This window comes from Zosterops lateralis, assembly GCF_965231275.1.
Source record: "Zosterops lateralis genome assembly, chromosome: 8".
Lineage (NCBI taxonomy): Eukaryota > Metazoa > Chordata > Aves > Passeriformes > Zosteropidae > Zosterops > Zosterops lateralis.
This window is the reverse complement of record NC_139768.1, coordinates 14,353,518-14,380,357: the sequence shown is the minus strand read 5'-3', so window position 1 is coordinate 14,380,357 and position 26,840 is coordinate 14,353,518. Positions and strand designations below refer to the sequence as shown.

Sequence of the window (26,840 nt, the reverse complement as noted above, 5' to 3'; positions counted from 1 at the left end):
GAGCTGCTAGCCACAGCATGGCTTTGATCCATTTGAGAGTCTATGCATATGCACTTCAGAGACCTTTCTTCTGGTGCACCAAGCGGGAAAGGCCCCTTAACACACTGTGACAGCAAGCAGAGTTTAGCTGCTTTAAATCTGTCTTCTCGTTCACAGATACAATGATCCTCAGAGCTAACCTGGAGCTCCTGGAAGGAGAGAGGGTGCAGAAAGCAGACAGTGCCTCCGTCCTTGAGACATGATAGAAAGGACAAGGTGGTGGAGTGGATGCCCTGCTCAAACCTGCTCCAGGCAGTTGTGCCAAGGCTTGCTGGGAGACTTCCACAGGGCACCATTTCCACTCTGCCCTTCAGCAGACCCTGCTTTAGCTTGACATCTCATAGGAGAGCTTTCCCCCCATGCACACCTGAACTGCCCGGGATTTAATCCCTCCCATCTGTGGCCAGAGCAAACGTCCTCTAACAACAGTTCCTACCAATCTTTGCCTCTCCCACCCCTTCTCTGTCTGCAGGCATCACTCCCACCAGAGTCAGTGCTCTAACGTGCAGGGCAGATGGGGGTGCCAGACACCCGCGCAGCAGATTTACAGTCACCAGGAACATCTTCCATGTGTGTGTGTGCAAGCTCCATTGAACCTGCTCCCTCTCCCCACCCTTTGTCACTCCCAGACTTGGGACCGTGCCTCTGCCTGCACGGCGCATGGCACGCTGCAGTCCGACCCGGCCACCCTCTCGCAGACAGTGACCTGGAGCCGAGGGTCCCCGCGGGGGCACAGCAGCCACAGTCCAGCCCGCCCGGCCGCGTGTGCGCAGCGCTGTGACTCCGGGGGATGTGCAGATAGGCGGGTGCAGCAGCAGCACCGCTGGATTCCCGTGGCCCCCCAGGGTGGGCACGGCTACAGGTGGGCGAGGACCCAGCCCCCGCAGCCCTGGCCCGGGGCGGGAGAGGGAGCGACTGGGGAGACGGCTGGGACCTTCAGCTGCGATTAGCGGCGCCTCCTGCCAAGCCGGCTCCGCTAATGAGCGCACCGGGGAGCGCGTACGTGCAGCAGACGGGAGCCTGGCCGGGGGACCCTCTCCTGGCACCTCACCGGAGGGCCCCTTGCCTCCTTGGACCCGGAAACTGGGGGCCCAACCCATTCCCTAATGCAGAGGTGCTCCGGACAGGTCAGACAGACTTAGTCTGAGGCCAGGGTCCTCCCTCCTCCAGGACAGATAGTAATGTCCTTTCCCACTGAGCTCTCCTCAGTGCCTTTGGGCAAAGCCAAGGAGGTGAAAAATCACCCGCAGCATCCAAGCATCTGATCACGGCACCATTGGGCACAGACCTTCGCACTGCTGTGATGCTTTCTCAAGGACACCATCAATTCACAGGCAATATCATATTGTCTTCTACCACCACAGCTGAGCAGGCAGCCCCTGCTGTCGATTCACCCTTGATCCCTCTAGGACTTTTCATCCTGCATATGAATCTTATATGCAGAAAAGAACTTTTAAGTGTCTACCAAACTCAGTATTTCACTGCTCATACTCGTTAGAGGAAGGTCCATGAGGAGCCCCAGGAAATGGAAGTCTGTTTTTCAGCTTTGGCTTTTCCATGGGGTTTGTGTTCCTCAAGCCCTGCCTAGAAATATGCCCAAGTTTTTTCTCTGCATAGATATAACCTTACAGCATTGCACATTAAGGGAGCAGAAATCAATACTAAGGATGGATAAAAAAGAGGTGAGTGTCACGTGGAAAAACACTGAAAAACGTCTTTAACATTCTGTAAGAATCTGAAGAGAAATCTCATGCCTGCCTGGGGTGAAATAAATGTATTGGTTCCCTCTGGACTGTTTCAGAGAGATATTAAAGAAAGAGATAGAGTATGTATGTTGCATGCCTGAAATGATCCTAGAGGTACTAAATGCTGGATCAGCATTTCCAAGGCACTGCCCTGTGAAGAGCGAATATTGGTGCTGCTTCTGCTCTCCTTCCCTCCACTCCTTACTCCCACACATGTACAGATTTAAGTGCAGGCAGGCAGACTGCCGTACCTGCAAAAGACTTTATTTGAAGGGCTTCTCTGACTATTATACAGCTGACTGCCCCAATCACTCAGGAAGAAAAAGCACTCCAACCATACATGAAAATGTTATCTCAAAAATAACAAGGCAGTAAAACACTTGAGCTCAGAGGGAGAGTGGACAGGCAATTCTGGCAACCAGGATGGGCACTCGAGCTGCCCTTCCATGGGTGAAGGACCTGGAGGGGCACACAACGACCACGTCTCTTGCAAGATGTCCCAAAAGATGCTGGTTAACTGAGTCAGCTGTGTGTGGGAAGCCCAGCAGAGATGTAAGCATCTTCCTAATTTCAGTGTGAAGCTTCAGTGCCCGTTGGCCACACTGCTGCCACCTGAGACCATCCTGTCATTGGACAAGCAGGCACCAGCAGTGGCAGGGGAGGAGAAGGAGGTGCAAAGAGTGCTATGGGGAGCCCAGGCCTGGCTCCCAGCTCCCCGAGGAGCTGCCAGCTGGAGCTGTGATTGATGCCGTGGCGGTGCAGCCCTTCTCTCAGCAGGCAGCTGAGAGCTGCCTCACGCCCAGCCGGCGTGCAGAAACCTCTTTGTCATGGCAGCTAATGAGCAGATTGTATTTCACAGCGCCGCCGCCCCGCACAGGTACAGCCAGCGGCTTTTATCTTCCTGATAGCTCCCACGGGAAAAGAGCAGCCGCTGTCCCGCGGAGCAGGTCACGGCCCGGTCTTGCTGGGCTTTACGGTGTTTGCAGCTTTTAAACCCTTTGTCTATTTTCACCTGCCTGTGGCTCTTTTATAGCACAGGAGTGGAGGGGAAGAGGTTGTGGAAGCACCTGCCGGAGTTTGTGCAGGAGCGCAGGGGTGGGATGTGGGATCAGTGCTGAAGCACACGGGAGAGTGAGGAAACAATCATGACAGCAACTGGCACCAACTTATTGGGAGATTTATCTTTAAAACAACAGCAAAATCCCAGTTAAAGACTTCCATTGTGTTTAACAGCCTGGGGTTTATTTCTCTAACTCCTTCCCTGGCTTTAATCCCGTTCTGAACTGCACTCCTTCCACAGCCGCTCTGGGGCTGCTGCCCCGCCGTGCCAGGAGGGCTGGCCACAGCCATCTGCTACCCTCGTGCACCCAGCAGGCAGGAGCTGGCCTGCACCCATCCAGCCAGGAGCAAACCAGGGGGCTCTGAAACCCTGGGAAAGGGGATGATGTGGCTTAGGCAGGGAAATTGGCTCTTCAGGAGAAATCCATCAAGTGCTAGCTGTGAGCTCAGGTTCATCTCAAAAAAAGCTCAAAGTCCCCCAGGCTCCCCCCAGAGTTGGCAGGTATGCTTGCTGGAAGGCTGCATGTGGGAGCAGACCAAGGTGCCCCAGCAGAGCATCACAGGCAGTGGACCATGCTCTCCTGCTCACTGGTTTGCTCCCCGAAGCCAGCCTGATGCTCAGGGATGCTTTTGCAGGGATGCTGTTTTCATTGCCTGAGTAGGCAGAGCTGAGATGCAGTTCCCTCAGACTTTGCTCCCCTGCAGCCAGCCCTGAGATACCAGCACAGCATCAAGGGCAGGCTCACAGTGTCAGGGTCCTGCACCTCCAACAGGGATGGACAACCTGCTCACAGTGTCTTGCTGGGTCATGGACCAATAAATCCCTTCTAGGAGAGATGCAGAGCACCCAGATGCTCTGCCAGGCTCTCTTCTTACAAGGCAGTATATTTACTAACCCCAGAGAAAAAGGAAACCTGCTATTTTTAACAGGATTTTTCATATGGTTTCCTTATCAGCACCATGTGCTCTGTGAGTTCCCCTCTGCCCAGGTGTTTCTGAAGAATGAGGGATGTTTTGGGGCACAGATGAGGACAACTGCTTGCTGTGAATCTTTCTCCTTGGCTTCTAGAAATCTGAAATCAGGTGCTGAAGCTCCAGCCTGGCTTCCCTTGGGCCAGCTCAACATGAGAGATTCAGCTGCCTGCCCTATCTGTCCCTCCAACTTACTGGCCTGCCCTGGTACCCCTCAGTGGTACCAGCCTCTCTCCTGTGCTACCAGCCCTGGGGCATTAGATGGAATTTCAGCTACAGAGGTATTGCTCTCCCATCTGCCTCCAACATGTTGCACTTGACATCCTATTAACACTATAAGGAATGGATCTGGAAAATGAATTTTCCAGCAGGGTTAAGAGAGACCACAAGGAGAGAACCCCCCCAAATGTGCAAGAAGAAGCCAGCACCAACATGACATCCCTGGGCAGACCTACCGGCAAGGGGTTGAAGTTCTGGTCCACCAAGTGGTTGTGGCCGTGGTCGAGGAAGGAATGCCGCACCACCACATCGATGCCCTGGCTGGCCAGCAAACCCAGCGTGTTCAGCCACCTGGGGACAGAGGGAACAGAGCCAGGGCACCATGGGGGGAACACTATGGGGGGATTGCCTGGTCCCAGTGGCACAGCTGCTCTCATGCATCCAACCTGATCCCTGCTCCAGCTCCTAAGCTGAAGCCTCTGGATGGTTTTGTGAGCTGGGCATTAATTGGTTCCCACTATCTCTGTCCCAGCAAGTCTGCATGTCTCTTCCCCTGCCCCAGCTGTGCCCAACTTGCACATCTCAAACCCATGCCTGAGCCCCTGTGTGCACCCCCATATCTCAGCCCTCTGCCCAGAGCCTGGGTGCTCCTCCAGCCTGCCAGCACTCTGCACTCTCTGTATGAGCAGGGCAGACCAGACTTTTGCAGTGGTCTGTCTTCTCACATTCTCTGGGAAAGATCTTCAACTCTCACAGCCTGCCACAGCCCTGATAGCCCAGGCATGTCCCTGTGCTTCCCTGAAAAACTTAGATGATCTTCCTCCATCTTTCATCATCAGCTCTGAAGATCTGAACTGGGGCTTTGCAGCAGGTTGTCCAGGCCATGGGGCTGTGCCAGTGGACAAGCCCCAGGAGCCAGGAATGCTTGTAGCTTCAAAGGAGAGAAAATGCAAAGCAGAGCTGAGGGGGGGTAATAGGTATGAAATGGAGAAATTAACAATACTCAGGCTGCTGGGGGTACTGAGGGGGTCTCTAGGCCTGGAGCTCGCCCTCTTCCAGCTGCAGTGCCTTTGCAGCACCTCAGCCTGCAGAGCCCATGAGGGTGGCAGTGCCCTGGTGCTGGCAAGCCAGTGTCACTCACAGGAACCCAGCTGCATATGAATCGGAGAGGTTGTTCATGCCTCCACCTGAGGTCATGCCAACACCTTCCAGCCAGATCTTCTTCCCTGGTGTGTATGTGTTCACTACCTGTGTGAGAGACACAAGCAACCAAAATTACTCTGGTGAACCTGGGATTTGAAGCCAAGGCATACATCTCCTGTCTCATGGGAAGACTTGTGGAGCCCTTTGGTGATGGTGCTGCTGGACAGTCAGTGCCTGCCTGGCCAGGGCATGTTGCTCTGTGTCTTTACCTTGGGTGGTGGGAGACTATTCCTCACTCTTTCCTGCCACTGCCACACATCCCCTTGCATCTTCTGGAGCTGCTCCCAGATGTACTCTCATGTTCCCAGTCCCAGATCCTGCTCTTCCCCTGTGGTCTCCCCATGCACTCTGTCCCACAGACTGCCCTCTCATGTCACCTGAGCTCTCCATACCCCCTTTCATACCTCCATACCCCCAGGTGGCTGCCAGCCATAGGTAGCCCCCGAGCCCCAATGGCTCTGCAGTGTGGGAACACTGGGCCACATACTGGAGCCACGTGGATTAAAGGTGGATGAGCACTCAAGGAGAAAGCAGTGGGATTTCTTCAGTCACAAATAGTCCCACAGCTGAGCGGGGGCTGCTTTGCCACCTGAGGAGTCCATGGCACAGGTAGGACATGCAGGTCTGAGCATGCTGGCCCACCCCTTAAAGGCTTCAGCCAGCAGTGCAGACACCTGTGAGATTCCAGATGGGACAGGAGGGCTTAGATGGCCAGAGCTGCCCTCTCCCAGCCTGAGCAACCTTCGGCACCACACCCTGTCCCCTCTCCTGCAATCCCACTTCTCCAGGCTGGGTGACAAGCTCCCAAGACCAGATGTCTGCAAACCCAGTGGCCCCAGGAGTGCTCTGCACAGCCTGATGGATCCTGCCCCATTAGTGAGGAGCGCTGGAATGTGCTGGATGGACTGGGATCCCTCAAAGATGTTAAATACGCCAGCTCTGGGCTGCCTCCCACTCACAGCCTATGAGAGTCGACAACCCTGACTGAAGCCCCAGAGGTGTTGGCATCCTGCCTGTAATTATCTAAGCCCGCCACCTTCCCCGGTCTGAGAGGAAGCAATAAAACAGGGAAGTGGACAAGTCCAGCTGCTCTAATCAGCCCCGGCAGGATGCACGGACTCAGAGCCAAGCTGGAGGCTATTAGCACCCAGTGCTGTGCTTTTGCTCAGCCACACTGGCATTCCCAGGAGAGCCTTCTCCAGCCCTGCTCTGTGCAGACCAAATTCTGGCCCATGGATGTGAGGGTTGCCCTAAACTGCACCAAGGGCAGCTCTTTGCTGCTTCTGGTCTGGGGATGGATGGAGTCCCACTGCATTCCTAGCAGGTTCCAACCTGCAGCAGAGGTGGGACACATGTCATGATTTTTGGCAGGGCATGATACCCGTGGGGGTGGGTCAGCTGGTGTCTCTTGCTTGCCCCACAGTGATTCCACTGGCCACTGTGCCATGCCTCCTCTGCAGCAGGAGTATCATCCACATACATGGATGTCTCCCAGCTTGTGCCAGAGGGCTCAGCAAGCAGCTTCTCTCCTCCTTTGCAGCTTTTCTGCACTGACCCTCTCATCCCCTTTCCCAGGGCCGCTTTGAGTTGTTTACTCATTCTATGGTTTCTCCCTGCAGGAATTACAAGTGAGACATTGTAGTGAGTGGTAAGATTTGAAAACCTAGACAAGACAGATGGATGGACATCTCCTCTAGTCCCTAAGGCCTTTTTTCTCTCTAGGTGTTCCTTATTTCTTCCAGGACTGACAGCTGAATGTGTCAGTCTCAGCCCTGACCTCTCTACCAGCCAAAGCAGGGGGACCCTGCAAAGCCCCTGTCATGTATCCCATTGTTAGAGGTGTGAGCTGGGTCCCCTGGACCAGTGAGGAAAAGAGCACTCATGAGCCAGGCAGAGCCATGCACTGACACCAGAGGCCAGCAACAACTGGGTTTTTTGACACAGTCAAAACAGGATCATCAAGGAGAAAGGACACTAGTTCATAATGGTCACAATTCTCCACCAGTGAAAAACACTGTGGGAATGCAACTGTCACTACTTTGCAAGCAGCATTTCCAGGCACTGTGAGCAAGTGGGGCAAGATGTGGTGGTAGGAGGCCCCTCCTGAGCAGACATGGCACCAGCTGTGCTCAGGAAGGTTTGGCATCACCTGGCTGCTCACTCCTCTCCTTGTTCTGGGGAGCAAGTTCAATTTCACCCTCATTACATGCTGCTCCCTTCAAGAACAGACAGATGGGAGACTCAAGCCAGTCAGCTGCCTTAGCAGGGCTTTGCATGGTGTTTGCTCCTGCCCTGTGCATCCAGCCTGTGTCCCAGCACACCTGCACAGCCCATGCTGTGCTGGAGCCTGTGGCCACTTCCCTCAAAACCCACTGCACATCCCAGCCTGGGGCCAGGCTTTGTGCTGCCTGGTGTTTCACCCCGTGCCCTGGGCAGCCACTCTCCCTCCCTTCCCCACAGCAGCTCCCCTGGGAGTGTGTCGATGCTGAGCTCTGTGCCACAGCCAGGCACTGCTGGCATGGTGTCCCCTTGCCCCTGCAGACCCTTTGCACTCACTCACCTTCTGGATTTTCCTGATCTGGTCTGAGAGTGTGTCTAACAGGCGTGTTTTCAGGAAATCTGTCACTTTGGCCACTCGACCATCAATGTAGTAACTGGAAGGAAAATAAGAAGACAAGGTCAGACAGCTGAAAGTATCTCTGCCCCCAGACCATGTCCTCCTGTTCTGCTGCTGTCCCATACCAAGAAGCTTCCTTTGCTCTGGGGGGTCCCTGCTTGCACCTTGTCCTATCCTGGCCCTCTGACCGTGCCTGCCTGGCAGATGCTTCAGTCTTCAAAGCAGGATGTAAGGTGGACACCCTGAACACTGAGCATCCTGCACTTCAGGAAGCATGGGAAGTTTTGAAATTTCTTAACTTTTGCTGGTGAAACTCTGGGGCAGTATTCTAAAGGCTGGGAGCAAAATGGCACCTGCAAAGGCTTTGAAGCACTCTTGCACAACCTACACCTTCTTTGCTTGCTCTTCCAGAAAATTCAATAGATTAATTCCCCTGTCAAGAAACGTTGTGCCTGTTACCAGCAGAGGAATTCCTGCTCTCACAGAAATACCTTCTGGCCTATGAATGCCAGGGAGTGTTTCCCATACAGGGGGCTGATTCCTGCTCTCCATGTGCTTGATTTTATGAAGTACAGCTACAGTGCTGCCCATAACAATGTGAATCATCTGTCTCTAAGTGTGAGAGGAAGGCTCTGAAATGTCTCACTGCTGTCTCCTGGCTCCAGGACATAAGGTGAAGCATTCTCTCCTGACTGCACATACCCTGTGTCTAGAAGTAATCCCAACCTGCTCATCCTGAGGAAGAGTCTTGGGCTGTCACCTCTCCTCCATTCAATGATAAGTTGCCATTTACATCTCCCAGAGATTCTTGCCAGTCTTGCAGGGAACAGGATGCCTGCTACAACACACACTGGCATACCCCTGGGCTGACCCTTTTTCTGATAAATAGGTTTGCAAGAGAAACTTTATGAACCTTCTCCACCCAAATCTGCATTGTGCATCAGCACTCACCACAGCAAGCCCCAGAGTATGTCAGAGCCATGTTGGGGGGATGGAGATTCCCAGGACCAGCAGCAGCTCTGGATGAGGTTGGTGGGGATTAGTCATTGGCTCCCATCCCTCACTGGATCTACATCCACTCGGATTTCACCAGTTGCACAGACCCTTCTCCCTCCCTGCAGACCCCAGTCCAGCTGTGGGTGCTGGGATGCATAATGGGCTAAAGATCTGGGCTCTGAAGAAAGGTAGATTCACCTTTCCAGGGCTGCTTTCTCTATGACATGCATCTCATCTGCACCAGAGAGCAGCTGTAGCAGTTGTAGTGGCTGTTTCACTTGGGTGCTGGAATGCAGGAAGATCCCCAAAGGATGCTGTAGGGGAACTCAGCCTGAGACAGAGCACCTGGCACATGTGCAACATGCACAAGTGCTTGGAGAGGATTTTTGTATGTCCCCATTCCAAGTCCCTAACTGTCCCAAAGCAGAATTCTATTACAGGCTCAACTTGCAAATGCATTCAACAAGGAGAACCTCCTCTGTCAACCCTCCCCCCGGCGTGCAGTCCCAGCTGTGGCCCCAGCAAAGCACAGGAACATGCCAGGCACTCCCCAACATTGTGTGACCTGGGTGAGGAGGCAAGAGGCATTTCTGTAGATCCACGGTGATTGGAAGGTGCCAAGGGCAGAGATAATCTCCAGGGAGAATTTAGGAAGTGTTCAAAATCATTCTGATCACTTACACACCATCGAACCACTGGCTGCTGGGAGGAAAGCAGATCTGTGAGCAGCAGGCAGTGCTGGGGTTTACACAGATTACTTTTTAAGACAAAATTACAAAGCAGTGTTCTCTGGGGATGGCAGATGTTTGGATTTTAGCACCACACTTAAAAACTGAACAGAAATTACTTTTTCAGACTGCTGTGGACTAAAAACCCCATCACCTGGGCTGAAAACTGGCTGAGAGACATAAAAAAAAGTTGCATTCATAGGGAAAAGATGGAGTTAGGTAGACCACCACAGTCTGTGTATGACCCCTCCAATGCATCAGGTTTTCTGCAGGGTTTAGCTCCTTGGCCAGTATGGTCCCAGAACTCAGGATAAACTTCTCAGAGAGCAAAGACAAGCTTGCACCTCCTCACCGCCTCATTCAAGCACAAGGTGTGCTCTGACATGCTGCTCTACTGCCAAGGGGAGAGGACCAGCAGCAGACCCAGAGGAGGAGGCACTGTCCTCCCAGAAATCACATGGAGGCAGCTTGGAAGATGTACAGCTCATACAGCTCAGACCCTATAGGGAACAGAAATACTCTGGAATATGTGCCATAGACACTTTTTTTTTTTTTTTTTTTTTTTTTTTTTTTTTTTTTTTTGACACCTTCATTAACAACCCGAAGAAGCAGAGACTGGTAGAGGTATGAAGGGCAGAAATAAAGTATCAGGATTCCTTCTTCAATATCAAGAATTCTTAGTGGCGTATTTCCTGGTGGCATGAAGAGTGGACCACTTCTGCTTTGGGTGTGTAAACAGAGCATGAAGATAATTACAAGCTTCAGTAAAATGGGCATGGATCTCTTGCGAATCTGCCTGAGAAGTCCTCAGTTGCCAACAGGTAGTTTCATCCTCCTCAGATGAGGAAAAAGGGAAAATGGCACCAGTTGCACAAGGCCTGTGAGGAAGAGAGAGGAACTGAGGTCTGTGCTGATACCTGGCTACTCAGGAATGAGTTTCCAGCTGTAGGCTTCATCTCATTGAGTTAAGGGCACTTCCTTTTGGCAGCTTTAACCATCAGTATAGGCAGTATAGAAATCCACAAAATGCAAACAACTGTCAGGCCTTTAAAGCTGGAGAAGAGCTCATTAGGCGTGGATTATTCCTTGGAGTAAAAGCTGCAGCTTTGCTGATATTTACAATGACTCAGTGCACTTGACTTTAAAAAAACAAACAGTCCAACAACCTAAAACAGTTACAACTCTTCAACCTCCAAAAAAGCCAGCAGCAGCTGCAGAGATATCCAGCACTGATAAATATCTCCCAGGCAGCTGACCTGAGCCAGCCCTGGGGTCCATGGCACTCACATCCTCCTCTCCTAAGCTGGGCAAGGGGATGAATGGACAGACCCTCCCAGCATAGGCAAGGGTCTCTGTCAGCCACGACTCTGGAGAGGCAAAGAACATGTAGTTCTTGAACAAGCTGTTTGTCTCCAACAGAGGCTGACAGTTCTTTCAGTGGGCTCTGGGTATGGCTCAGCAACAGAATTGGCCCTGAAGCCTAGGAGACATCAGCATGCATGCCATGAGCACTGACCATGCCATTTCTCATAATTCAGGAGAGGATATGGCCAATTATATACAGAGCTGGGCCATTGTGTCCTACAGCTTGATGTGTCCCACTATCTCTGTGAACAGTCTGCAAGAGCATGGGAAGAGCCAGCCAAGGAAAAGAGGGATCTAGCGACTAAATCCCAGATGAGACATACATCTTGAAGGAAGGGCAATGTATGTCTACTTTTGGGTGCCCTATTATACTTTGGATGCCTATTACACAAAGCAGAGACAAATTCTCCCTGCTCCACTTACATTACCCCATTTCTAAAAACATCACTTGACTATGCCATATGCCAGGATGAGATCAGCACACTTTGCAAAGGGAGGTGTGACTGGGCTGCTCCAGAGGTGGCCAAACCAGAGCATGGTGCAGGGGAAGGACTCAGCTAAGGGCTGGGCAAGAATTTATGCCAGTGCTACAAAATTAACCACCCAATTCCTGGCCTCCATCCTTGGATGGAACTGTAACATGGGACAAAGATGAGCTGATAACAGTAGTGAGGCAGGGCTGAACAGAGCTGCCAGTCAGAAATACCCTTGTTCTCGAGCAGGCTGTATGGCCAGGCTGCACAGAGCTCCCCACTGCCTCCCAGAGAGGGACAGTGCCAGGCACCAGAGCACTTGGGCAATTTGGAGGCTGGCTACATGTCTCTGTCCTTTCACCTCCAGGTCTTGTGTTGCATTTAAAATGGTTTTCTGGCAAGATCCATGATTTGCTGCATGGGACCATAAGCATTGTACCATGTTTAATGAAGGCAGTGCACTGACTCCTAGGCAGCTGGTTTCATTTACATCCTCCTTCATTTTAAAGAGAAACCTTTGCCCCTATTATCTGACCTCTTCTTCTGTTGCAGTTAATTACATTAAAGCCCACTTCCCAAAGCTCAGGAATTTCCGGATCTACTTTGTTGCCTGCTGCTACAGGGAGAGTCTGCTTGGAATTAGGGCACCCGCCTGCCAGGGACATGGAGCAGGGCAGACCCTCATGGTCAGCATGACACCCTGCTGCCACTGCAGCTGTGAAACTGAGACACCTCTGCTGACAGGTGACCCTGAGCCATGAGCATCTTCCTGAGGAGAGGGTGTCTGCACCACAGGACATGGGGCAGCCATCCTGCTTCTCATGGAGAAGAGAGGCAGGATCCTGCTCCTTCCAAAGATCTGCAGGCACAGATGAGAGGTGCTGCCCACCTCCAGTCAACTAATAAATGCATTGATGAAGAGTGACTGGGGGCTCTTCCCTGGCCCCAAAGGCACAACTCACATCCACGCCTTTCTCTACCCCCAGACAAGATGCATTTGCCCATCCCACCACTGAGAGCCATCCCTGGCCTGTGCCATCTCCCCAGCCTTGCCCTGACATTGCCTGGAAATGTGCTGGTGGCCAGGGCCATGGTGCTGCCAGGAACTGTTCCTTCCATCAGGCAGTGAAGAGGATTGCAAGCCAGTGGGCAAAGCAGTGCCCTGACCAGGTTTATTTACAGGTTGTAGTGGGTTTGACCTTAAAACCACCACATGGGTACAAATGGGTCAGAGACTCCTTTCTGCAGCCCCTTCCTCCAGGCACAGCCTGTGAAGACACTGCACTCTGAGCACTTGCAGTGGGCTGATGCGAGCTCAAATATACACCCTGGGTATATACACTGGTGGGTGTGCCCATGCTGGGAAACTCTCTCCTGGCACCTTTGGGAAATCTGCCCTGTGCTACTGCCCATGAACATCTCCCTCTGCACACTCAACATGATTAGGCCAGAAGAGATCATCCAAATCAATTTTGGTTGGCCACCCAAACCAAGCCAGGCAAAAGCATTTTAAGAAACATCTCACACATCCCTGTGTGTCTGGCACCTCTGATTTGCCACATAAGACAAGTGACTTCGTATCTTGGAAGAGAAGGTGGCGTTCTCCAAGAAGCCACAAGGACAGATGTCCACTGGTTTTGAAGATGTAAACATTTACTCTCCCCATAAGTAATAGAGATTTGTGTTTCAGAAGAGCATTGCATGAGGATTTGCCCATTAAAGATAACAAACTTGGAGCTGTGTGCAAGACTTCAAATGGAAAACCAGTTCAGACTGAGAGAGTGTGCCCAGGGATGGAGCTGGGCACAGCTGCAGGTTTAAATGGACAAGGAATCTTCACCATGTGTGAGGACACCAGTGCAGAGCAAAGAGATGTCTGTGGGGAGGATTCTGAGCAGTGGAAACCCACATCCAAAGGCTGACAGGGTCTGCATTTACTCATAACCAACCATAACAATCTAAATCACCAGGGAAATGCCAAAGCTCTTGGAGCCACTGTCACACCCTCTTTTAGAGGAAATTCCCTGAGCACTTTGAAGCCATTCACACATCCCTCTCCAGCAACACTTTACTTCTGAAGGAGGAGGCACATATGCTGAGTTATGTATGTAAGTGAAACCATACTCAGTTGAGTGAGTGAGGCTCACTGGTGACCTGCCTATTTCTACTCAGTGTAACTTTTCTATCAATTAAATTTCAGATACATTCTGCTTCACACAGAGAATTAGGGCTCCTTGCAATATATTCCCTTCTCAATTCCCTTTCTGGATTGAGCACAGAATTTTCAAAAGAATAACAGATTTGACAAATTTATAAGCAATATCCCAGGAGAACGTTAGGGTTTGGAACCAAAATACTCATACTTGAAATTAGACAGAAGTTTAGTTTCCTGCTAATAATTTTCTTCTTGGATACAAAGGAACTTGTTTTGTTTTGTTTTGCTGTTTGGAGCAGAGGGATGAGACACTGTTTTGACATTTATTCATAAACAGTACAGAAGCCCAGCTCAGAGCTGTGGCCATTGCCAGTCCTCACAATCACATATGAGTGCTATCTCCAGAGCTGCAAACACTGCCTGGGGGAGAAGCAGGAACAGTGCAGTGGAAATGGGTCAGCAGGCAGCAGCTCAGCTCTACTGACCCTTGTGGGGAGCTGCACCAACCTTCCCAACCACAAGCTGCTGCTTCAGCACCAGACCTGACAAGCACTTCAGACTGATCCTATAAGAAAAGGTTTCAAAGCAGCCATGCAGGCAGATTCCCTGCACACCAGATGAAACTCCACATCTGAAGCCTGGAAGATTGTTCCTTCAACTCATCCAAGGGCTTGGCCCAGCCATCAAGCTCTGTTGCAGAAAGCAAATTCCTGGACTAAGTAAATGCGATCAGCACATCGTGTAATCATGAAAAGCAAATTCCCAGAGGAGACATAGATCATCATTGCACAGCATGAGCCTGTAAGTAACACAAATCCTGCTCCAACTGCTCTGCTACCCCACAGTCCCCCTTGCAGCAAGCTGCTGCTGCCTGGCAGGGAATAGGACTTACAGGTTGCTGATCATGTCTGGTGCTATAAGCCCCTCTAAGATGCCAACAGTTGCTTCTGCAGAAGCCTCCAAGGTTAACACACAGACACAGAAACCATGGCTGCACTTGCAGGAAAACCTCTTATGTTAAACCCCACTGAGCTTTACTTAAGAGCAGGTCTCCAAGGGCCTTTACAAGTGATGGATTTACAAGCCCCACTATTGCACTTCAGCAAAGCAGCCTGAGGACCTCATTGTGAAGAATCAGCTTGGGAGCAAGAGCTGTAGGCAGTACACTCAAGCACACCCTGGACCTGAGGCCCTGGCTCCCTGCTCAGGCCAGTGTCATGCATGGGAAGTGTAACCCAGCATGACAGCAAATCCACTTTTTCTGAGAACAGAATGGTCTCACCATAGTTTTTTTCCTCCAGTGAATACTTGTCTCTGAAATCTGTCCTTTCTGTGATAGGAGAGAGTCCTGCCTGCCCCACAAATTCTCTTGCTGTCAGTTTTGGTGGTCACTGCTGTGCTTGTGCAGTGCCTCACCTTTGCATTGGCATTTGCACTCCCACTGCAGAGAGCCTCAGCCTGCTGGGGAGCCCACCTCTGGCCACAGCATGCAAACTGGGGCAGGTGGAAATAAGAGGAAGAAAAAGATATTTTTTGGATTTTCCCTCAAATAAGAAAACCTCTCCCTGAACATGGTGCTTGTTACACTCAGTGCTACAGCTCAGAGCTTCCTTTGCTCTTCTGAAATGCAGCATTGGTAGGACCAGGAGGAAAAACAGGTAACATTATCTCTTTCAGCCTCAGCTGGGGTAGGATCTTGGATGTTCATCCCTTTTTAACTGATATCTGCTCCTGGGGCTCCACCTGCATGTAGGACACAGTGGTATGTCAGTGGACACCCTTACAAAGCAGAGTGGGGCCTGGGCCATTATGTGTTTACCTTTGGACTAAGATGCCTCTCCCTCATCTGGATGAGCCAGATTCGGGCCAGTGGACATGAGACAGTGAGTGGGGTGAAAGAAAAAGGGCTTTGAGGTAGTCCCATACATCTGTCACATGTGGCTTTTGCCTCCTTGTTGTCCCTACCCAGGCCATGCCTGGAGCTGCCTGTCCTCCCAGCTCCCTCTGGAGACTCAGCAATCCAGTTCAGAGCTCTCTTTCCAGCAATCTGGCAGACCAGGCATGCAGGCAGTGGTATTTTTATCCTGTGTCTCAGCTACAGAGGGATAGGGTATTACATCCACTCCTGTAATTGTTTGAGAGGCTCAAGAAAGAAGGGCAGAGCCTCCTTCACCTGTTTAAATTCAGCAGGACAGGAGGTGGCTGTAGCACATCTGCCCCTTGGACACCCAGAGAGCACATCAGCTCTGTTCCCAGCATCTGTGATCACTGCTCTGAGTGTTGGAAAATAGAAGGAATGGTGAATACCTACTGTTGCCAGGTAACAGCATCCACCGTGCCGCCGGCCACTTTCATGAACCTATGGGAAACAGAGGAAGAAACCAGATAAGCCCAGTGTTGCCACAGGGGAAATCCTGAAACAATCAATGCTCATCCTACATCACGAGATACTAAAGGTGGCCACTGTACCCACAAATACCTTCTAATGAAGCCTTTGTGTCTTTAAATAGAAGAAATAAATTCTACTTGATCCAAATGTTTGTAGCAAGCACAGCTGAGATCTATGAAGTGAAACACAACTGGCAGCAGAGCTTTGGGCATAATTTTAGAGCAGGTGGGGTGAGTTTTCAGGACACAACAGCATTTCAGGAACAAGATCTTGAGGGATGTATTAAGTTCTGTGACTTGAACAACTCTCAATAACATGTTTTAAATGTCCATCTTAAAAGGAGATACTTCTTAGCCCCCAATATGTATTTAATCTGAGGAGCTCTTTGCCTGGATTCAAGCAAGGACTGGAAAGTGGAAGAAAATGGAAATAAAACCCAGCAAAACTATTAGGTACAAAAATCCCACTTCCAGCTCAGGAAGCTCCTGAGGAAGGAAGGAAAAGCTGGACTAATACTGCTAAGTGCTTTCCTTTTTTTGACTCTTTCTTTGGCATTGGCTGTTAGCAAACTGATGGGATTCTAACCTGGGTGCACTTTTGGTTTATTCCTTTCCTATGCCTAACCACAGCACTTCCATGGACAAGGTTCAAGTCAATGATATATGGGTATTATTCTCCTGGTGACTTCTGACCTGAGTAAGAAAATACCTCTTCCAAACAGCTCCTGTTTGAGTCAGACTTGAGGCTACTCAGGTCCACCTGCTCACACTGTTAGCCCCAAAGCCAAAGCAATTCCTAATCTTGGGCACTGTATGGAACCACGACAGGAGGAGCTGGTGGCTGCAGGGGTCTCTACCTAGTTCCCCAGCCTAGAAATCGAAACAGCACCTTGGAAAACTGCAGCTCCCACGAGGAAACCCAAGCAGTTCTTATATTCTTACGTGTAGGGGCATGGATATGGAAACACACAAAGGCATACTCCAACTGGACAGGCACGTTGTCTGAGCAGGAGTGCAACGTGCACTGCGTGGCTGATGCATTTTGGAAGTGATAATGCACACACATGACAGGAGACATTTGCTTGAGCTCATGAATATGCTGAGAAAGGAAACAATGCTGTATTTTCTTGGGCAGCGCTTGATCCACAAGGATTCCGGGAACACAGCAGCAATGTCACAGCTGTCCCAGCTCCACACAGGGGTGAGTGGTGCTGGGTCCAGCGACCCCAAGGAGAGCCCCATGACCGAGGGTAGGGAGGGGGAAGGTTTGTGAGGAAGGACCATCAGACTATTTGTCATGGCAGGGATGAGCAGCAGCTTTCCGGCACATGAGCCTCCAATCAGGTCTGAAACAAGAGCAGCAAGCTTCAGGCTAAATATAGCTTGGAAATGATCATTCTGACTTTAAATTAATGACCATGGTCAATTATAGACTGGGACAAAAGGGCAGCTGGACCCTGTGGAGCATAAGAGGATGCTGGCAAAAGCAGCAATAATAAATCCCTGCAGACAGAGAGGCAAGAGATACAATTAGAAATGGAAAAACAATAATATGCTGTAAACTTCTGTAGTATTGATGCATCCCTGATTCTGCTACCCATCAGTACTGTGAGCTCAGCTCCCAGGCTCTGCAAAAGATGCAAAAGCTTTTCTGAAATGCTTTTACATCTCTCTTGAGGGTCAGGCCTTGAAGACCAGTGGCAATGTGATGGCTGGGGACAGTTCCTCCCCAGCTGAGCAGAGGGAGAATGGCCATGCCCAGTGCAGCCATAGGGAGAGGTGTGAGCTCCCCACAACTCACACTGGTCACCTGAAAAAAAGAAAATTTTGCAAATATTGCCGAGGAGGTGTTGTTGTTGTGTTAAACTAAGTGTGCAGAAATACGCCACAAGTGTGAAAAAACCTAGCTCCCAGGTTTTAATTTCTCTGTACAGGGGTTGCTGCATAAAATATAATGCACAAAGTCTATAAGAGTGAACTAATGAACTCTAAACTGAAATTATGAACACAATCTGTATTGGATTTGAAGATCAATATGTTGCAATTGGATTTGAAGATTAGCCCGACTTATTTTCTAACCTCAAATGCTTTACATTCTGCCTGAAAGCAAACCATTCTGGACTTTATTGAATAACCTCTTCAGGCTTTGCTTGGCACTCTCCCCTCACAGATCAAAACCATGAGCAGGCCAAGCTTAAAGGAAGAAGCTCTCTGGTTTTCCTTGCCATTTACATAGGGACAATAGCCCTGTTGAAGAAACACCTCCTACAGTGGTCTTTGGGCAGGAACTGAAAAGCAAAGCAAACCCTCATTTTAACCTCCTGGAGCAGCAGAAGCAGGACATCCACATGCCCCATCTCCCATGTCTCCAGGAAGCTGCTTGGCCTCTTGATAAAAAGCTCCTGAGAAACTGTTCTGGGGCACAGGCATCACTCAGGCAGCACAATGCAGACCATAAACAGGACAGACAAGCCCTGGCTTGCTTAGTGTTCCTCTTCTGCCTCTATAATAGCAAGATGAATCAATTAGTTCTGGTAATATTAATATCTTATGACAAAACATACATATCTAGCTCAAATTTTCTTTTCCATGTCTGTTTTTCTTTCTTTCTGTTTTCTTCCCTTTTCCTTTTGTTGAGATTTTTGCAAGATGAAATTCCTGGTAATTCTTCAAGTCCTGGCTTTAAAGGTTGAGTTGTTCCTGAAGCTCCCCAGATGTCTTGGGCAGTGGTCTCTACTCTCCAGAGAGAACCTAGAGCAGCCCAGCAGCCAACAAGTTGTACTGCAGGATCAAGAGATGAAAGCCTAGAGGAGGTGGAGATGCAGTAATGCACAGGTATCCAAATATCCTTCTTTTAGGAATAGGGATTTAACCAATCGGGATTTATTACTATGCACCATCCACAGATTTTGAGGGCAGTGAAGATCCATAAGGTCAAAATGACCATTGGTGACACATTTTCATTTGGGATCTCTTGGACTGTGTGATTTCCATGAGTGTGGTGTGGCGCAGGCACAGTGACCCAGACACTTCCGTGAGAGCTCAGATCCCTGCACATGTGCTGCACAGATGGGCTGGGCTGGCACAGTAAATCTGCCATTTCCCTACACACTGGGCTCTCTCTGGGAGCACCAACTGACCCTGCAGCACATGTGCACTAAATCCCTCCCAGGAGCAGCGGGACAAGTTCAGCCCATGCTGTGCAGGCTGTAGGGGCAAATGCTGCAGCACTGCCCCAGAATTCAGAAGGGTGGCAGCCCCTATGCCTGCCCATGTAACGTTCCTGGCTGGATTTCCACATATCAGAAACCTGGGCACATGTTAAAATTCTCAAGAAAAGTCTTTGAAGTCTTCTGAGACAGCACTTCTAGGTGGGAAAGCAGAACACATCAGAGACATGTAGAGGAATAGGAATCTTGGGAAAGGACTTCTTGATTCTGAGGATGATACAAAGTCACTGAGCTTGATAAGGACATCTAAGTGACAGAGGCTAGGTTTAGATTAGGTATTAGCAAGAAATTCTTCACTGTGAGGGTGATAAGGCACAGGAGCAGGTTGACCAAAGAAGCTGTGGATGCCCCATCCCTAGAAGCGTTCATGTCCAGTTGGATGGGGTCCAGGATAACATGGTCTACTGAAAGGTGTCCCTGCCCATGGCAGGGGTGTTGTAACTGGATGATCACTAAGTTCCTTTTCAATCCAACTCATCCCATTACTCTGTGATATGTCCATTTTCTTATCCTTGCAACTGGCTCTGTGCCAGCATCCCATGCCACCATTACTACCTGTGGGGCCCTGTGTTGAGCTAGAACTGAGAAAAATGTAATTCAGCATTGCTCAGTGGCCCAAACAGTTCACAGCTCTGTCCTAGAAATGGTAGTACTAGCACAAGGTGGGGCTCACTTCACAGGTCATGAGTGAGCTGTGGGGGCAAGGAGCAGGAGGGCTGCAACACCTCAAGATAGTACTGATACCCAAACTCTGTATTGTGACACCATAGGTTAAATCTGACCTCTTCCAAAGCACCTCCCATAACCACATCTCCCAGAACTAGAACTTTCCCTTTAGTGTTGGCAGAAACACATCTGAAACACATCTCCTGTCCTGATTCAATACTTGCCAGTCATGGAGCACCTACTGCAACGTTAAGCAAATTGCTCCCATGGCTAATTACCCTTCAAGTACATTATTTCTCTTTTGAATGTGTCTGGATTCAGCTGCCAGCATCTGGAACTTCCTAGGCTTATTCCTGTTACATTAAAGAGACATCCACGTTTGAAAATCTCTTTCCCATGCAGGTAATTGCAGATTTTTATCCTTTAAATTATTAAAAAAAAAAATAATAAAATGCAATGCTGGAATGAAGAATGCAGCTGCACAAGGAGACAAGTTGTTATTTCAGAGGCATCCAGGTGGTTAACATCTGAATGACTCCTGAGTGCTGGTCTTTACAAACATGGGTTATTTCATCTGCTACTCCCTGAAGAACTACAAAACAGAGTCCCTACCCTGCACAAGCCCCAAATGTAGGAACAAGACTGGCCTGCCTGTGGGTGTGGTGGTGCCCTGGTGGATCCCTAGAGCAGGGTGGCACATCTCTGCCTTTTGAGCCAACAGTGATGGGTAGAAAGAACTTCACCTTGTGTCTCAGTTGGCTGGTGAGGGTCACTAAGGCTCGGGCTTCACTTACTGACTTCTTTAGGTTCCAGCAGCACAACTGAGTACCTGCAGCAGCAGAAAGAAGTACTAGACTCCATTAACACCACATGCTGCAAAGCCTTTATCTTGCAGAGGATACTAATGAATTTCATTCTGGGGAGCAGAGTCCAGTATGAGCTAGGTATAAATCTGCTGATATATTGTATTCCCCAGCATCACCTTTTTCAGCCAACCTGATCTGTGGCAGGGCTGCACAAGCCTTCCAGCAAAGAGGGCTTTATGTCCTGGGGAGCTCAAGGAGTTAGGAGACAGGGACTCACCTGCCCCTAGCCCCTGTGACAATTACTTACACAAAGCCACTGAATACCATGTGAATAACCTTCCTCCTTCTTTACAAAGCTTCCTTCCAAACTACTTTCTGCACTGTGAACAAACCACCCCATTCACAGGCTCTTGGGCCTTGGTAAAGTTCCTTGTGAGCTGTCTCTCTTCTGAGCTGCAGAGGCATTGCCTGTTTAATCTCTTCTCATATGAAGAAATCACACACTACGTACATCCTCAGCTCCCCTCTGTAACCTCTGGGTTCTATTACATCTTTTCTGAGATGAAATGACTAAGATTGTAGGTAGTAATCAGAAGGAAAGTACAATGTGTACTTACACAGTGCTATAATCTCATCTATATCTTTTCTTATCCATTCTGTTCTTCCTATACAGGTGACTGTGATTCTGGCATTCCAGAAATCAAATTAAGTTTCAGAAGCAACAACTATATTAACTCTTTCCTCTTACAAGAGCAGTAGCCAAATCTTTTCCTTATATCTTAACTCCTTAACCCTGCTATATAACCAACTGCAAAATGAGTCATCACATCCTTCACACCTCATTTCAACGTATCTATGAATTGAGTCACTCATAAGTTCAATGCTACCAGAACTTGAGTTCATGCTGCACTGACCTCCTTCTCCCTTTGTATCATTAATTTAAAGTTCCTTGTCTTGTGGCTTAAATTTTTGCACAAAATTCTTGCTCTGGATCTGTTGAGTGTCCTAGTACAGTCTGTGCCACCAGCCTTGTGGTAGCTTGTATAATAAAATTCAGCAAGGATATACTTTTTTTAAAAGAAAGTCAAACAGCCAAAACAGCTTCTAAAAATGCAGTGTTTACGAGTCCCTTGTGTCGAATATGGCAGAAGTCCTTCTCAGCAAGAGGACAGAAAAAATGCCTACATTCATTCCTAAAATTCATCCAGAGTCCTTCCCTTTGCCAGATGCCACCTACTCCAGATAGTTATTTCTCCTTCTTACTTGAATTTAAACAAACAACTCTGTCTATACACCGTCTTTGGCTGCTATTTGGATAAAAATGACTGCCTGAACCAACTGAAGTGTGCTGGCCTGTACAGACAGGCACAGCCCTCTCCATCCTCATGATGGCAGAGACATAAGGCAAAGGCAGTTATCAAAACGCTACCAAAGTCTTGCCTGTTTTTAGCACTTTGAATTTGCTTTGGTGGAAACCCAGTGTTCAACTTGTGCCATTTAATGAACTTTAAGCTAAAAATTCTCTCTACCAGATAAGTGTTAGAAACCTTGTCTTGGGGTTGATTTGTGGGTGAAAGCAGCAGGGCTGAGGACTGAGTCAGGTATTGAGCTGACCCCTGCTTGGCTGCCCACAAATAACTAAGACATGCCCCCTCCCAATCCTGGCATATTCACAGCTGGCAGGGAGGAAGGGCTTCACCACCACTGACAAAAGTGCTTCTTCAGCTTTATGGGCTCCTTTCAGACCACTCTGAAATGACATCACCAAAAGGAGACACAAAGAACTGGGTGGGTGGTTAAGTCTCCACAAGCATCACAAACCAGGAGCAGGAGGTAGTAAAATCATGAAGGAAGAAACATTTTTGCACCTTGGAAGGGGAAGACTGACAATTGGAAGCCTCGTCACCTACTTCTGCCATCTGGCTGGAGGGGCTGTGGCTCTGTGACCAGAGGGTGGATGAACAATGGTGACTGCAGTAGCAAAAAGGGGCCAAGGAGGCTGGAAAGAGGGCAGAGAAAAAGCCAAGAAGCCACAAGATCTGGTGATGTTGAGATCTGTGGGATGAGGAACAGGGAAAGAGTGTAGCTCCAGACAAAAATAATTTCTCTGCCCCATCATCAGCAGTCTCAGGACCTAAACTGGCCACAGAGCATCAACAGCCAGTCTTGCGTGAGCAAAAGTGCCTGCCAGCCCTTACCCTGCCAGCATTGCTGCAGCTCCTGCCATGGTAGAGATAACACACCAAAACTTGTGAGTTACCAGTGGCAAAAAATTGAGGTACATCAGCTGAGGAACAATGGCTCATGAGAGCCCAGACCCAAACCCACCCAGACATGCCAGCCTAAGTTTTGTACCACATGTTCTGAGCTCTAGAGACATTTTAGCATCTCTCATTCCTGAGAGCTTTTCCTCGTGTTTCTTCTCTTCCAGCACCAAATGGGCTATCCAGCCATGCATTAACCTTTGTGTTTGATTCCTGATCTGCTGTTAAAATCTATGTTAATTCCTTACAATCCCATATTTTTTTCCCCAAGCAAATTGTGAGCAGTCCTGGGATGCCTGTACCTGCAGACACAGTAGGTAGCTAACATGGTCTGCTCTGCAACAGCTCAGGCTGCATGAATGGTCTAATTATCACCTCATCAAACTCAACTGTTGGTTGTGTCTGGAGAAATTCCCTCTTGCACCTGTGCATCCACAAGACACCATTTCTAGCCTCCTGCATAGAAGGCCCAGGCACTGCAGCAGCTCTCCACTGCAGAGCCTGTCCTTACACCACCAGCAGCAACCCAGCTCCAGGCTCCAGGACCTGCCAGCCCAGGGTGGCACCCCTGGCTGTGGCTGCTCTGAAGCCATTACTCTGTGCAGGGTGGTGGAGGAGCTCAGGGGCAATAAGTCAGCACTGAAGGGTGTGCAAAGCTCAAGCTCCCGTGCTTCAGGCTCTCCTCCCATCACTATAGCCCACCTCCACCACTGTGTAGCTGTCACCCAGCACAGCTCGGTGTCACCTGCCTAAGGACAGCCTCCGCAGAGGACAGCGTGCACACCCTCCTATAGGCTGCAAACTTTCGGGTGCCCAAACTGCCCATTACTGTAGCAGACCCCAGAGAAAGGTGGCACCTCAGGAGGGGTTCAGTCCCACCCTGTCCCGGAGGACTGGCATAAGGATTTAGTCAGAAGAGCTGTGGAGGTGTTCAGCAGATACAAATGCCCAACTCATGTTGACACTACCATGATTTCAGGACAAAATTTAAGCACAAAGAATAAGTTTAGTTTGGTTGCTTGAGATAATAACTAAAAATTTACTAAAAAGTTTGGAACACAGAGCATGGAACATGAAAATGTTATTCTAGTTAATACTTCACAGTGATGCTTTTCTCTGAGTGTTTTGGGACCTCAGGTATCTCCAGAGGCTTTCCCTGAAGAACATCTAATGTCAGCTTCTACTGCTGGAGAACACGCCCTGAACTTCTCCGAGGTCTCCTGTCCCATTTCAGCTCATTTCCATTACTTCCCCTACCAAAACTCACTTCCTCACTTTGTGTAACATGGCAATGCTTGCCTGACAGACTAATCCACCCATCCCATCTTTGCGTCGGGGGTGTCATCTTACCCCTTCAGCCTTAGTTAACTCCCAATGCATAATCTTCCACTTGACACATCTCCTCCCACATGATCGACTTCTGCTGTTCATCACATATTTTTTTAAAAGAAGAGAAAAACTGCAAATTTCACATCATCAGGACTATGATCTGCACACACTTCACTTGAGAGCCTTCAACCTACTGTGAACACTACATAGACCACTCATGGTGGTCTAGAAAGGCAGATGGCAGATTTGCCTTTGAAAGAACCTTCCTAAATTTCCTCTCCTCTCCTCTCTCCTGCTTGCTGACTGTGTGTGGCTCACGCAGGACTCTGAGAGGTATGTCCTGGCTGTGACAGCACAAGGCACGTGCTGAGCCACATCTTGCGGGCCAGTTCTGAATGCTGCTGCATAAGACAGAGCTCTTGGTAGCACTAACCCACATATTGAAGAGACCTTGGGGAGCTACTGGGAATAAAGCTCATGCTGTCAAAGAGCTTAGGCAATGGGGGTTATTTGTTTATCCTTTTGCAACTCCATGTCCAAATACTGCAAATTAGCATTTAGCCCTTTGTCTTTGTGTAATCAGACTTGTCCCTCCTCTTTACGCCTTGCCTGGTAATAATGGGGTCTTTATGTTGAAAGAGCAGCAGCTCGTTTCCCACAGGACCCCACAGGCTGTAAGGCCATGCAGGCACGTGCTGCTTGCTGTGAGCTGCAGACACCAGAAATTGGAGTGCAGGACACAAGGTTTCTCCATGGGAGAGACAAAACTCTTTCAGCACCCATGGAACAGAGTCATCCTGGAAGGCAGGGATGGCAGCAGAGAAAAGAACATATAGCTTGGAGAGAAGGTGTGCTCATCAGAGCTTTTCCACACCAGCTGGGGGGGTTTATGAAGAGCCCTCACTATCCCATCAGCAGGGCTGCAGCTCTTACATACCTTCCCTTTCATTTGAGATGGGGTGTCTGCCATTATCTCCACCAGACTGCACAGTACAGCCTTGCTCCCAGGGTTGCCGTCAGTCAAGACACAGCCCAGCAATATTTATCTGCTGGACCACCCTGGCCGTGCGACTTGGCTCTTCCGACCCCTCTTCCCTGGGACCCGGCTGCAGCGTATGAAGGGCAAACGCAGCAGTAGGACTTCCCTTTCTCTAATAGCTTCTTGGCTCTCATCCCCATTGTTTTCCTTACTCAGCCTGCTCCTCCCGGCGCTAATAGATTTCCTGCTGATCAAGGCTACTACAACATTTTGTAACTCCCCCTGCGCCGCTCCCACGCGCGGCACCGAACGTGGGGCTCTGTCAGGCGATGCTCCCCGTGCCATCGGTGGCAGCCCCGGTGTGGGTGCAGGGGCTGTTTCCCCCATTCTCATCAGTAGGAGGGATGCTGGCGTCACAGCTGGTTCAACCAGCTTTATGGTCTCTTTGTGCTGCTGCAGCAGGGCTGAGAATCTGGCCCTGGCTCCCTCCCCGCCTCGCTGGGGACTGCATCAGTGTGCTGTTTATTGTTTCTGCCAGATCATTCCTGCAGATGTTAATGAATGCTAGACCCAGCTTTGCTCCCAGCAGAATCCCTTCCACACCTCCCCCTGCCCAGCCTTCTGCACTGGAGTTTCTGTTTACAGTCCTGCAGGGAATTTCCCTTCTGCTGCATGGTCTTTGAGCCACACAGACCCAACTCCTGCTGCCAGCAGGCTCCCACACCTCCCTGATTCCTGTAGCTGTCCAACGTCACCTCCAGGTGTCTGCGTCCCTCTCTGTCACCATTCCTTCTCCACCTCTGGCCTTCCCAAACTAGAGACATGGCAATCCCCCTAGGAGGGAGAAGAGAGCTCTGAAGAAAGTTGCTATAGGTTCTTCCTCTGCACAGATGGAGAAAACACAGGGAGAAGAAATCACCAAATGGGTAGAGCAAAGCAATTTGTCCAGGAGGACTCAGATAATAATGTGCACATTGGTAAGTGGTGCCAGGACCCACATCCTGACCCTGCAGCCTTTGGGCTTGCAGCAGCTTGCATCCACAATGCTTAACATCCCAAAAAGTTGGACACCTCCGTCTGCCTATAATTGGGAAATGCTGGAAATGCTTGGGAGAGTGTTACTCAGTCCAGCCCAAAATCCCACCAAGGACCTCTGCAGAACTTTAGCAGTACAGATGACCATGTCCCAAAGCCTCTGGTACTGTGGTGGCTCAACCACACAGAGCCTCACTAAATCCTGGAGGCTGTTGGACTGCAAGACTTCCTGCTGCAAAGGACATTGGTCTCAGGGCAGGTTTCTGAGCTCTTTTTAGTCAACGCAGCACCACTTACCCTTCCAGGAAAGCAATGACATTCTTTCTGGGCCTTCCAATGTTTGGCCCATAGAGGTGTGCCCTGGAATAAGTGCGGATGAGCTGCAGCAGGCTTCTCAGCTGAGCGTAGTCCTTTCCCAGCTGGCTGCCGTTCACTGAGCGGCCCATCAGGGTCCGATAGTTGTTGGGCTCTGAGAAAACAAAAATAGACAAAACTTGTCAGCCCTGCTTCCTCCTCTGCGCTTCCAGAGAGACACACAGCTCACCCTGTCACACTGCCTGACCTCTGCAGAG

At 49.8% G+C, this 26,840-nt stretch overlaps 1 protein-coding gene across 1 annotated transcript in view; it reads right to left on the bottom strand.

The window, feature by feature from the left end:
* Positions 1-26,840, bottom strand: part of HPSE2 (heparanase 2 (inactive)) — a gene marked incomplete at its 3' end in the record, with an annotated part of 106,461 nt that overhangs the window by 7,624 nt on the left and 71,997 nt on the right. Inside the window, exons 5-9 of the mRNA XM_083866340.1 lie at positions 26,566-26,737; positions 15,883-15,930; positions 7,798-7,891; positions 5,176-5,282; positions 4,271-4,385 (exon numbers count right to left, since the gene is read on the bottom strand). Of these exons, the coding sequence (XP_083722466.1) occupies positions 4,271-4,385; positions 5,176-5,282; positions 7,798-7,891; positions 15,883-15,930; positions 26,566-26,737 (536 nt within the window). The remainder of the gene's footprint in view (positions 1-4,270; positions 4,386-5,175; positions 5,283-7,797; positions 7,892-15,882; positions 15,931-26,565; positions 26,738-26,840) is intronic.